The sequence below is a fragment of the Manihot esculenta genome, chromosome 15, assembly GCF_001659605.2.
Source record: "Manihot esculenta cultivar AM560-2 chromosome 15, M.esculenta_v8, whole genome shotgun sequence".
NCBI lineage: Eukaryota > Viridiplantae > Streptophyta > Magnoliopsida > Malpighiales > Euphorbiaceae > Manihot > Manihot esculenta.
In genome coordinates this window covers 13,799,041-13,812,487 of record NC_035175.2, presented here as the reverse complement: position 1 = coordinate 13,812,487, position 13,447 = coordinate 13,799,041, and the positions used below count along the sequence as shown (strand labels likewise).

The 13,447-nt window shown below is 27.1% G+C and overlaps 2 protein-coding genes across 2 annotated transcripts; one reads left to right on the top strand and one right to left on the bottom strand.

The window, feature by feature from the left end:
* Nucleotides 1-773: 773 nt before the first annotated feature.
* LOC110602308 (BURP domain-containing protein BNM2A) lies at nt 774-2,037 on the bottom strand. Its single transcript, XM_021739796.2, has 2 exons — nt 1,873-2,037; nt 774-1,732 (listed from the first exon to the last, which is right to left on the bottom strand). The coding sequence occupies exons 1-2, from the start codon at nt 1,927-1,929 to the stop codon at nt 941-943; spliced, it is 849 nt and encodes a 282-aa protein (XP_021595488.1). The 5' UTR covers nt 1,930-2,037; the 3' UTR covers nt 774-940.
* Nucleotides 2,038-10,273: 8,236 nt separating this feature from the next.
* Nucleotides 10,274-11,037, top strand: LOC110602352. Its single transcript, XM_021739853.2, has 2 exons — nt 10,274-10,432; nt 10,557-11,037. Exons 1-2 carry the CDS (start codon nt 10,382-10,384, stop codon nt 10,902-10,904), a joined length of 399 nt encoding a protein of 132 aa, XP_021595545.1. The 5' UTR covers nt 10,274-10,381; the 3' UTR covers nt 10,905-11,037.
* Nucleotides 11,038-13,447: the final 2,410 nt, after the last annotated feature.

Here is a 13,447-nt window from a genome sequence, read left to right as displayed (position 1 = left end):
AGTCATCACTCTACAAATTTTGAGAGTTTCAATCCAGAGCATCCACGGTGGACCCATGATACTAAAGGTGGCTAATGGTGTTTTTTGATAAAACGATTAGAGTTTAGTTTTATAAAATATAAAAATATTTTAATTGAGTAATTTAAAATAGTGATAAAACAATTAATTTTATAATTTTTCTTTTTTATAATTTTAAATTTTTAATAAACTATGATTTTAATTTATACATTAAATAAATTAATTATTTTATAATTATAAAAAATATTTATTTAGACTGAATATATCGTCTGCTAATATAAATATATAAAATTTTATATAAATGCGTACATGCATTTACACTACCAATCCCGGTCTCCGAAGTATATACAATACCCTATCATTTGCCTTTCTTCTCTCGGATGGAATATTACCACTTCATAATCTAGTCTCAAGCCTTCCTTTCATCCCATGTCCATCAATCATCCTTCTTATTTATCTCTCAAATCTCAAATATCTCATCTCTCCTCACTCATTACAGCCTTTTGAGTTTCTTTTTTCAAAAGTAAATCATTGAAAAACCTTAACACAATTAAGTAAAGGAAAATAACAAAACATTAATACATGGGATTACACAAGAAAAGAAAATAGTCATTTAGAGCAGCAAAGTTTGAGCAGCCTAATTAGCTTGTCTCGTCTCGAACACGATAGAAACTGATTAGCTGGACTACTTCAACACTACAAGTTTTTGAGAATATCTAAATGTTAGAATTCTTACATCTGAAAAACTTAGGGGTTATAATTTTTAATAATTCTGTTTATTTATAATTACAGATCCACCATGACAAATTACAGATTCATACAAAATTATCTAGAATACATAGACTCTCCAGCCAAGTTCATCAGAAGATAAGGACTACAACACCATGTTTTAAAAAATGTACAATTACATCCTAGATTTTAGTTAAGCAGACAAAGGCACCCAAACTATGTTGTTTGCTGGAAAGAAATGGCAAACTGGTGAAGTTCCAGGCTTCATTTTCAGCAGACGAAACGACACATGGTCCCTGTCCCATTTAGAGGTGTCCCTATGGCAAATCCCTGGAGCTTGAACTCTTTCCCCATTCTCACCACCCAATAACATCTCAAACAGCTTGTCTCCACTTTCTGCTCTATGGCAATAATACACAACATAAGGATAAGGCATTACATGACATCCCACAATTTTTTCTGCCAGAATCTCTCTTGGTTCTTCTAAAACAGTGTAATTTTGTAATTGTTTAACTGGGTTTGTGAGATAATTAGTAGTTAAAACTTTGAACTGGGTATCCAACACAAAGGTGGCACGTACAAAATCAAGCATGGATTCTAAGGATGTAGCACATATCTTGGTCTCTCCTTCTGTGGGTTTAACATCACATAGCCTTAGAGTATATTCCATGGCTTTGGCTTGAGGGGAGTGTTTGGAAAGAGAGAAAAGTTCAAGAAGGTAAGGGAGTTGTGATAAAGAGAAAGGAATGGAATTGGTTTCTTCTCTAGATAGCAAATGGGGAGAAGCAGAAGGGTCTTTGTTTGGGAAGTAGACTGGAATTTTCTTTCCAGCTTTTAGATCATCTAAAGTGAAGAACACATGGACTGAAGGGTCCATGTGATGCATTTGATGATCAATCTTGATGAGTGGTTGGCTATCATCAGCAGCTGCCTCTTTCACTTCTGAGTCTCTTATCATCCTGGAACTGCTGCTACTTTTAGCAAACTGTAAAATAAAACATTGGAAAAATTAATTGCAGCATAGAAATTGATACAAAAATGAGCAAAGAAAAAAAAGTTTCAGAAAAACAAAGGCAAGCACTGAACCCATATAGTTTTCATGGAGAGGAGACAGAAATTATTTACCAGTAAAAGAAGTAGAGCAGAAAGAATAATTCTCCTGGAAGGAAAATGAATACCCATCTCTGATTGGAGATTTCTCTGCCTCTTTCCTCTACTTCTGAAATAATGGAACAATTACCTATCAACTGAACTGATTAGTAACTTTTTTCTGCAGTATCATATATAGATATACATGTGGAAATATAGCATACATATATATATTTTGAAATAAACAGTCGATCTATAAAGGCAGAAATAAAGTTTCACGGTAATAAAAAAATTATTATTTATATCGGTGTTCGCTTTCTACATTCGAATATAATTATTTATATCGGTATTTATTTTTTTCAATATAAAATTTAATTTTTTTTAATTTAAGTTGTCAGTGTGAAATTTTTTGAATTGAATCACAATTTATTTTAAAAAAATATATCTAAAATTGAAGTTTATATTATATAAATAAAACTGCATATTGGTCAACTTGTCTGGGAGGAATACTTAAATGCATTAGACATATAAATTTTGCCCAGAAAATCCTTAGCAACAAATTGTATTAACTAAGATAATGATAGGTCAAAACTTAATTTATGTATTTTTCATAGTTGATTTCTGGTCTATGATTAACTTAAATCAAGTTGCACTCTTGGCCACATGGGCATAATGTCTCAACTGGCTCTTGATTAATTAATTGTTTTTGTTTCAAATTACAAGAGTCACATGTGATGAGTTTAAAGTTTTTTTTTTTTTTTAATATGCACACTGTCTATGTATATTGAATTGGAGTGTGGAAAGTGACTGTTGAGACTTGAAAGAGTTGTGCAGCTCAAATTTTGCAAAGGAGCTGGCCATCTCCTGATATTTTTGACGATATTTAATAGCTAAATTTATTAACGGATCGAGTATAAATGAATCAAACCGTTCGTGAATTATTCAAAATTCGGTTTGATAAAAATTTGATCGAGTTTGATTCGATTTTTAAATGAGTTCGACTCGATTTCTAAACGAATCAAATTCGAACTTAATTTTTAGACTCATTTGATAAACGAGTCAAACTTGAGTTTTATAGTATTCGACTCGTTAAAACTCGTGAGTTCGGCTTGTTTCTGAGTTTATAAGCAGGCTCACGAATAAACTCGTGAATAGTCTGGTCAATTAAATTGAAATTATTATCATAAGAGAAATAAACTCAAATACTGCATATACTTTCATGAGCCAAACCTAAATTTTTTAAAATTTATCTTTATAAACTTACATATATTTATAGATATACTAATTTAACTAAAATTATTTTAGTTTTAAACTTATTAATTTTAAACTAAAACTCACTATATATGTAAATCAATTGAACTACTCGTAAACTATTCGAGATTATAAATTCGATAAAAACTCGACTTAACTCGATAAAAACTCGATAAAAACTCGACTCATCTAAACTCGTTTGCTAAATGAGCCAAGTTTAAACTTTTTAATACTCTGTTCGAGTTCGAAATGAGTAAAACTAATTCGGCTCGAACTCGAAAATTTTAACGAATTAAATTTGAACTCTTCAAAACTCGACTTAACTTGTTTACATTTCTATTAATGGAGTGATTAATTAATAAATTTTTTAAAATATCAAAATTTTTTTAATATATTTTTTAAATTCATGATATAAAATTAAAAAATTTTTAATATGAAAATATATTGAAAAAATTTTCCATTATGATAATGGTGCAGAGAGTAAAAGATGTAGTGGTAGGGTGTGGTGCATATTTAATTTTGACTTCCTAATAGAAATGATTACAGCAACTCTCTAAAAGGAAGTTGGCTGTTGGACAGGAAACTTTGTTAAAGATTAGTGGCACAGATCAACTTCAAGTTCAGACTTGGAAGTCTTTCCACTACAATAATAAAAGAATTTTTTGCTGACTTTGACAGCAAATGCTTTCCATAAAGTGCAGACATCTTATTGTGCTTGTACTTTCTCCTTCATCCCTTGATGTTTCCTTCCACTTAGCTGCAACTTTAGACTTCAACCCTTTGCTTATTTTCTTATCTCCTCCTCTCCATGCATCTTAACAGCTACTCCACAAGCAGAATTAGTGATAGACAAAGTTTATCAATTTTTAAAATATTAATAAATTTAATAAAAACTGAAATATCTTAAATTTAATAAAGTTCCGAGAGATTTCAAAATTTCTAAAAAAATTATTTTTCAACTATTAAATTAAAATATGAGAGAGATTTTAATATTGTCCGTATTTTCAATTCCTTAATTTATAGCATTAATGTTTTAAATTAATAATTGAGGGTTTAAGGAAAATTTTTAAAATTTTATCAAATTATACGAAATTGCACTTATCATTAAGGTTGAAATATGCTTAAATTATACTAATAAATTAAAAATGAGCTAAAATATCACATAATTAAAGAATAAATTATAATTATTTATTTCCATTTGTTTATAAAAAATAATTTATATTTAAAAAGTATTCTTCATAAAAATTATTTTCTATAAAATATTTTTTAAATTAAAATTAAATAATAAAAAATATTTTAACCAAAAGAATTTAGCAATTGGGTTTGAACTTACACCTCTGCCAAATGCTAAACCCCAATCACACGTAACTACCCAACATATAATTCTCATCACCACATTAAAACGTGTCAATCACATCCATCATCATGCATGGATTGACCTTTGTTTTATTGAGTAAATTACTTTTTTATCCTTATTCTTGTCCATATTTATTTTTTTCATATTATTTTAAAAAATTAAGAATCATAAATTTTAATTTTAATATAATTTAAAGATGAAAAAATATATATTTTTAAAGGTATTTTGATTATCACTCAAATAATTTCTTGAAAATCAGATCGAGTGATTCATTTCAATAATACTTTTTAAGATCGTATTAATATTTTGATTGAACATAACGATTAATAATCGTTAAATAATTAGAATTATTGAATAAATTTTTATTTTAATTACATGTATGTTTTTTGTTATAAAATTAAATTTATATCTAAATTATTATTAAAAAATTAAAATTAAATTAAAAATAAAATTTGATTTTTTTTTTTGTTGACAACGAAGAATTCTAACAAACTTATCACCTTACACCATGGCCACGCCATCGACACAACTTTCGAGGGACTAAAATAACTTGATGGGTAGATGGCGCCAACCCCATTGCTCTTTTGACTTCCTTTTTTCTCAAATCTACGAGATTTGGAGATGTTTCCTTAGTGAATATTTATCTTCTTTCTTCAAACCAATCAATGCTTCCTTTTGTCAACTTTTCCCTCTTTTGTCCTTTTTAAAATAAAATTGGGTTACATATTGTTAAAATAAAGTTTAAATAGAAAAATCTATTAATTAATTTATTAATTTTTTATATTAACTGATTTTCTGATATTTAAATAATAAAATTTTTATTATAAATATAAATTTAAATGAAAAGAAGTATAATTTTTTTCCATTACTTTTTTTATTTGCTAATAATACAAATTTAAACGGAAAAAAATATATTTTTTTTCTTTATTTTTTGTATTTATTAGTGACATTTAACGATTTTTTTATTATAATATCATCTATTTTTGTATGTACATATATATCAGACCTCTCTTCACGTCAAGTGACTATTTAATTATTTCGGTATGCGTGCAGATAGAGCTGAGAAATAACTGGATCAACTACTTTCTTTCATGTTATATTATTGGGTCGGATCATTTCTCACTGGTCTTGAGCTTGCGACCGATCTGATCCGTCTCACGTGTCCGGATCAAGATTTGATATGTTGGATCGGTCAACTAAAAATGAAGGTTTCATGGATTTCAGACCAATGTTATTCTTTTAAATCGGTTTTATCCAGAGTAGATGAAACTCGACGATAATCATTAAATATTATAAAAAATTTTAAAATTTTAAAATAATTAGTATAATATCTAAACTAGATGAATTTAATTTTAAAAATTATTACATTAATTCCGAGAAAGTTGGATTTAATTGGCATGCATGCATAACCATAGTTAAGATAATATTTCCTGAGTCTCTTAATTTTTATTTATTTTTTAAAATTATTATTTTTGTTTAAATTATAATAATATATAAATAATAGTTTGAATTTAAAATCTATAAATTTTAAAAATAGTAGTTTAGTTAAATTAAATAATTATTTTTTATAAAAAATATATCATTAACATTTAGAGAATAATTAAAAAGCTAAATATAACAGTTTATTAAAAATAAATTTATTTTTAATTTAATCTCATTTAAAAATTAAAATTTCAGTAAGGCGATAGCAGCTGCCAGCACTCCTCCGTCACTGAAAAGGAAAACCAATTAAACCTTTGCAAGAATGATGAAGAAAAGAAAGTGGACTTTTGTAGACAAAGCCTAAAAATAGAGTTGAAAAAGGAAGTAAAATCCTGAAAAAGAAAGATACCATGCATGAACCAAATGGAAACTACAACCAGACAAATTGTTTTGTTGGGCACTATTATGTAGCATCCACATTTTCATGTTGACTTTGCAAAGTGCCAACTTAGCCAGCTATTCAGCTTTCCCTGCTTAGGAGCTTCCACAATCTAATCCCACCCTCCCAATTTCGCCCTTTCCATTTATTTTATTTTTCAAGTCTTGTCCTGAAAGTCAAATCCCAATCCCACTAAGCTTTTTACTATTGTTTAGTGATTTCTGATGTCATTCACCTGATAATACAGCTTTAGATCTTGCATGGCTTTGTAAGTTATACAGTACACCCCACCTTCAAGAAGTGCTGTTTTTTAATCATCAACCCATTAATTAGCTTGGAATTTGAGAAATTATTAATTCATATTATGTCAGACAAATAATTTCACTTATTTAATGTTAGAGATACATAAGATAAGAGTTTACAATGTCTGTAAAGTTGACTTATTAATTTGATTGAAATGTTTCATCTGTATTTTAATTTATGGGTCAACTTCTCTCTTCAAATAAGACAAAAAAAATGAAGTTCTTGTAATTTTTATTAGCCCTAGTTACAATAATAATCAAATAATTGCATAAATATTAGTTATTTATTTTTAATAAAATTATATTAATTTATAAATAATCAATTTTTATATTTTAATATATTTTTTAACATTAAAAAATCAACTAATAAATTCTCTTATATAATTATATATAAAAATATAAAATTTATTATAATTTTAACTTATTTATATTTATTTATTGAAATAGCATCTTCTAATGTTAAGGTCAACTAAAAAGGAAATGATCCTATCTTTGTTCTCTATAATAAATACCACAAAAATAAAGATAAGGACCTCTTATGTAGTTTATGTTAATGATCAAGAAATACTTCCATGTTATGGCATGTGCCAAGCACATGGCCTATTGGAATTTTTATATTTTTATTTTTTAGTCCTTACTTTTGGCCAATTGAAATTTTTATATGACTATTTTGAAATTTATCAGGAATTTAAAAGGGTTTTAACTTGCTATTTATTATCAATTATCCAATTAACACAAGTTGTTATTTTCTTGATTGCATTTCATGAATTAAGAAATTATAGTAAATTTTTTTAGATTATATAGACTAAATAGTAATTTTATCTTTTTAAAAATTATAATTATAAAAAATTAATTTTTTATATTATTAATTAAAAACTAGTTAGTGGTTGAAAACAATTATTTTCCATTGATATGTTTGATTGTGTACTCTTTATATATAAGTATTTGGGTTTAGGCAAATAAATTTTGTTCATGATTAATTGGATATTCAATAATTGAGTTTTATAAAGAAATTTATCAGTGGTAATATTTTATTATTTATTATCGATGAAATTTTTCCTACATGATTGACTTTTCATATATATAAAATATTTATATTGGCAGTTATTTCTTTAATAATTTATAAGTAAGAGCAAATTTCCCCTTAAAATTATATCACAATTAATAAATATAACCTATTTTTAAAATTTAATAATTTATATATTTTTTTAGAATTCTACGTTTAAAATGTATAAAAATGTAAAGATAAATATAAATTATTAAATTATAATATTAAATTAGTTTGTAATTTTAATATAAAAAAATAATTTACATAAACATTTTTAGTATTACATTATTAATAATTTGATTTTTACATTTTAAAAAATATTAATAGGTCAATTTATTAATAATAAATTAAGAGGCTAAAAAATTTAACGAAATTAAAAATTAAAGATATATTTTAGTATGATTGTAAAAATATAAAAATTAACTTATTAATAATGATATTATGTAGTAATATTTTTGTAAACCCTTAAAAGAAATTAGCATCCATAGATAACTACAGGTTATGGGTATCTCATGTTGTTGATTATCTTCTTTTACTACGGTGGAGTTTGATTACCGCTGGATTTTCTCACTTCGGTCTGGGGTCAGACCCACGACCACAGCCCATCATCTAGAAACTTTTAAGGCTCATCACATGCATCAAGTCCGGTCCACTTAGTTTGGAAATCAGACTCCCATCAATCTCCTCAATCAGGCCGACTTAGCCATTTGGGCCCGATAGATAAAATTCTCTCTGGGTCCAGCCCATATCATATCTTTCGGTCCGGCCCAGAATCAGGAAGAAGATTTATCCATCCTTCACTTGGGACCACCCGTACGGGCGTCCGGGAGAATCAGGGGTCGTTATGCATGAGACAGCGATCTGATTTCCTCGTACGTCCATATCAACGTGACAGGGACAGGTGACCCATTGACATATATTCTGTTACACGTCATTAGCGAACAAAAGGAAACATATAAAAGGAGAAATACTCTACTCTAGATCTAAATTTTTTTCAGTTTTATAGAACCCTTGTAAAACTCTATTTTTTGGATCTCAGATCATCAGAGTTCAACGTTTTAAGCCGTTACTAACCTTGCGGTTGTGTAGTCGCCTTTCTTCAACGGTTAGATTTTTTATAATCAAGATGGGGAGCTCTGTTATAGCCCAATAATGCTCAGCTGGATGCGACTTTCTTCTGAGCTTAGGTTGTTGTGGATTTGGTAGTGGTGGGGAAATGTTTTGCATGTGACCCCTTCATTGATCTTCAGTAAGTCTAAGATCAGATTTAGCACAATTCAACGAAGTGGTCCTTTTCTCGAGTTTAGTGTCTTAGTTTTCATCCTTCGTTTCTTGACTTGATGTTTCAATGGTGTCCTTTTATTTTATTTTGAGTCAAAATTGAAAGTGAGTGTCTCTTAATTATTCAATAAAATGGTGTTTGGCGTAAGGTTTGGGTAATATCCGGCAACATTTCATCCATTTATTTTGAATTTGACTCTAAAAAGTGAATTTTTAACTATCGACTTTGGATCAATTATCATGTATATTTAATTTTTATTAAAATGCCTGAATAGAAATTCTATCCTCTAAAAAAAAATCTTTATGATACTCTATCCATTAGTTTAATTTTGGTAAAAATCCTTTTAAATTCCTGATAAATTTTAAAATAATCATGTAAGCTCTTAACAAATTTTTTTGATTCAAAAAAATTCCTGATTAAACAATAACATTGAATTAAACTAAATCGTTAAGTCTCGTTAACCCTATGACAAGTTTTTTCACAATGAGTCTTATTAGTTAATTAATCCTAGAGAAATCCTCAAATCTATTTGTTCTGCCGCTTCTTCTCTTCATCTCTCACTCTCCTCTCTTGTTTCTCTTATCTCTCAACCTAAATCTCCCTGATGTCTTCCTCCCTCTCTCTCATCTCAAACCATTCTTTTCTTCTCTTCTTTTAAGTTAGTTTTAGTATATCCAGAAGATTGGGTCTGTTCCATGTTGTCGCCATTCGCCATTCTTTTCATCTTGCATGCATTTGAAGGTTGAAGCCACAAATAATCCATTGATTGTAGATTATGTAAGCCTTTACATGGTAGAATTTAGAAATTAAAATAATAAATTTTGTAGGTTGATATTGTAAATTCGAAATTTAAAATTGAGATTCTATTTTATGTGAATTTTTTATTTGATATTGGAACGATGATAATAACACCAATTTAATGACGTTAGACACGTATAATTAAGTGATTAACGTAACACTAAATTAATTTAATTTATCTATAAATATGATTTAATTTGTCTTCAGTCAGAATTTTTTTAAAAAAAAAATTATTAAGAGTTTATATAACTATTTCAAAATTTGTCCGGAGTGTAAAAGACTCAAAGGGTCTTTTGCCTTAGTTTTTCATGTGCTCAGATCAATCCACCGACCATGAGATCACCACAAAACTTTTCAAGGCAGCCATTGATTAGGTTGACTACAAAACTATCATTCAATTGTTATAAAACATTGCCTCCTCAAACTAAAATAATATAATTTAAAAACAGTGAAATGAAACCATTTTATTTTATTCTTTCTGGTCTATCGTGGGTTGGGCAGCAAAAATATTAAAATCACTAACCTGTCCTTGCATTTTTGCCTATAAATTAAGTGGCTTAGAGTCGAGTCTGGAGAGAGAACTAGCCTGCAATACAATCCAAAATTCAAGTAGCAAAAAATAATCCCAAGTGTTTCAAAGAAAGAGATGAAGCTCACACTTGGTGTTGGTTTCTTCCTTCTCCTCTCTGTTCTCTCTGTAAGTCTTTCATCTCCAAGCATGCCAAAATCAAATGATTATGAAAAATACTTTTTTTTTTTTTCAAATCTTTCTATTTTGTTTTAATTTATGCACTGATGTAATTTTATCCCATTTGGTATAGTTTTGCAATCTAAACTATGCAAGAAATCTACCAGAGGATTATTGGAAGAGCATAATGAAAGATCAGAAAATACCAGAAGCTATCAGAGGCATGTTTGTTGAAGATCCAGCTTCTTCTTCTTCTTCTTCTTCAGGTGGTAATGTGAAGAGCCATTTTGTTAAGGATTTTGATACCAGGACTATTGCTGTAATATATCGCAGCTATGGCGATAATAAGAAAATGAACAGTCCCCATGTGGAGGAATCCAGAGACGATAAGATTAAAGGAGAGAAACCCTTGGTTGATCAGCATAAAAATCCAGAGACGGAAGTTCCTGTAGATAGCAGAAATCACAAAGGGAAGGTTTAAGCCTATCAATTGTTCGACAAAAGAGCTGAACGATGTTTATAGAATATGTAGATTGATGATTAAGTGTGCTTGTATTAGTGCTTTTTTTTTTCTTCAAATCTCGATATTTTTATTAATTAGTCTTTCTTCTGTTTCTTTCTTTTCTTGGTTCTCTTTAATTGCTTGTTAGCTGCTTTGCTTGGCCATTATGGAATATTTAAGTCAATTGGCTTTACATGAATCCATCCTGTAAAATTATGATGAAATTTAATTTATTATAAATTCATATAAATCTAATTTTAAATAAAAATTATCCCGGTAATATTTGTATGTAATTAAAAAGTAAATTTAATTCTTTATAAATTAATTATATTTATAAATTTAGACTAATAAGTGTACGAAAGATTTAAAATTTTAATTTTTAATTTTTAATTTTTAAATAAAATTTTTTTTTATAAATTAAGTAACAAGGTTCGAAAAGTAAAGATGAATTGATAGTTAAAATTTGATAAATAAATTATAATTAAGTGTTGGAATCATTTCTATTGGGTTGATTGAGGGAGTTGTTGAGATTTTTTCATTGAAGCTTTTGCTCCTATTGGATGCCATGATCTTTTTGCTAAACACGATGGAAGTTACGCAGCTCCGCACTATTTTCCATTTAGCTAACTACCTTTCCAAAATTTCCACCGGCTAACTTTCTCCCTAACTTAATTAATAAAATAAAAGCAAATGTAATTTTATATAAAAAAATTAATTTAGTTTAGTTACAAGCTTAAAATATTTTTAATGCTCCTAGAAATTATTGTTGGTGTAAACCTAAATATATGTTTTGAAATTAATTTTTACATTAATTTTCAATATTTAAGATAAATGTTCAATTCCTTAATTTATTTGATTTTAATTTATTCTATTTTTGGATTAAATCGAAACTTTTAATCCTTATTTAGAATGTCAAATTTTTAAAAAATTTAAAAGAAATAAATTCTCTTTTTAAAATTTTTGTGTTTAGTAAAACCAATAATATAAAAATTTAAATTTTTTAAATTTTTGTGAGAATTGATTTTGAACTAAACGTAAATCTTGGTAAAATTATTAAAATTTTGTAAGAAATAATTTCTTTTAGAGTTATTTACATCAAAATTACTTAATTAATTCTTAAAAATTCTTTTTTTTTTCTATTCTTTAGTTTTTTATTTATTTTAATTATAAATTTATTTTTTATATTTAATTAACAAAAAATATTTTAATTTAATAGCCACTATTAATACTTAATACATTTATAATTAATATTAAAAATTCATTATATTATTTTTTAATTTAAAAAACAATTTTTATATTTTTAATGATAAAAAATTATGTAAAATTTAGATTTTAAAAAATATTAATAATATTTTTTTCAATAAATGTGATAAAAATGATTTTTATTTATAAGAATAAATATTTATGTTTAATTTAAAATAATAAAAATATAAATAAATTTATTTAAAATTTTATTATTAATTTATCTAATATAAAATATTTCAATTAAATTCTACTATATTTAAATTGAATTTTATAATCATGAATGATTTTGCAAAAAATTTATTTGAATTCTTCTCTTACAAAATCATTTATGTCAAATGAGGGATAAAAAAATAAAGAATAATGAGTATTTTATGAGAAAATTATTATTTAGTCTCTATAGTATGTAAAAATTTATTAGTTGGTCTCTCAATTTTGAAAAATACATTAAAACGTCCTTAACGTTTTAAAAAACCTACTAGTTAGTCCTTTCGTTAGTTTTAGCAGTTAGGTATTGCAAGAAAGTCTAAAATGCCCTTGATATGAAGGGACTAATTAGTAAACTTTTTAAAAATTTGAGGGACCAACTAATAAGTTTTTTTTTAAATTATAAGGACTAAGTAATAAAATATTTAATAAAAAAATTAAATGAAGGACCAATTTGTAGACTTTTTAAAACGTTAGGAATGTTTTAATATATTTATTAAATTAAGAGATTAATTAATAATTTTTTTTATAATATAGAGACTAAATAGTAATTTTCTCTTATTTTATATACAAAACATGTAGATGGATGAATAAATAGATTACACATAAAAAATGTTGGGGTTTAGCCCTTTCTCTGGGATTCTTTCCCTGTCCCTCTAAGGCTTTGGCCTTTTTCTTGTGTGTGTGTTTTTTTTATGCCTTCTCATCTCTCATTCTTGATTTTTGAGATTTCTTCTCCTCTCCTAATCTTTGCTCTTCAAAATCTTCTTCTCCCCTCCCTAATATTTCCATTCTCCCTTTCTTTTCGCCATCATGGACATTATTTCCGAAGATGTCAATATGTTGATATTGCAAATACAATGACTCAACTGCAAAAAGTCTGTTCCTCAACTAAGCACTGATGACCACACAAATGATCATCACAAACAAAACATGATTTTCGTAGGAAAGGTTTTTTGAGAAAAAATATACAGCCAAACTACAATTCAAGCTAGCCTAACTAAAGCTTGAAAAACTAGAGAACCTTTCTCTGTTTTACCTAAAGGGAAAAATAACTTCATCTTCTCCTTTGG

What these genes read in the sequence shown, in the direction of transcription:
- LOC110602308 (XM_021739796.2), bottom strand. Translation starts at nt 1,929, where the DNA reads ATGGGTATTCATTTTCCTTCCAGGAGAATTATTCTTTCTGCTCTACTT. An exon ending in CTGCTCTACTTCTTTTACTG is followed by an intron (nt 1,733 to 1,872) that starts GTAAATAATTTC and finishes TTTATTTTACAG; the next exon opens with TTTGCTAAAAGTAGCAGCAG.
- LOC110602352 (XM_021739853.2), top strand. Translation starts at nt 10,382, where the DNA reads ATGAAGCTCACACTTGGTGTTGGTTTCTTCCTTCTCCTCTCTGTTCTC. An exon ending in TTCTCCTCTCTGTTCTCTCT is followed by an intron (nt 10,433 to 10,556) that starts GTAAGTCTTTCA and finishes CATTTGGTATAG; the next exon opens with TTTTGCAATCTAAACTATGC.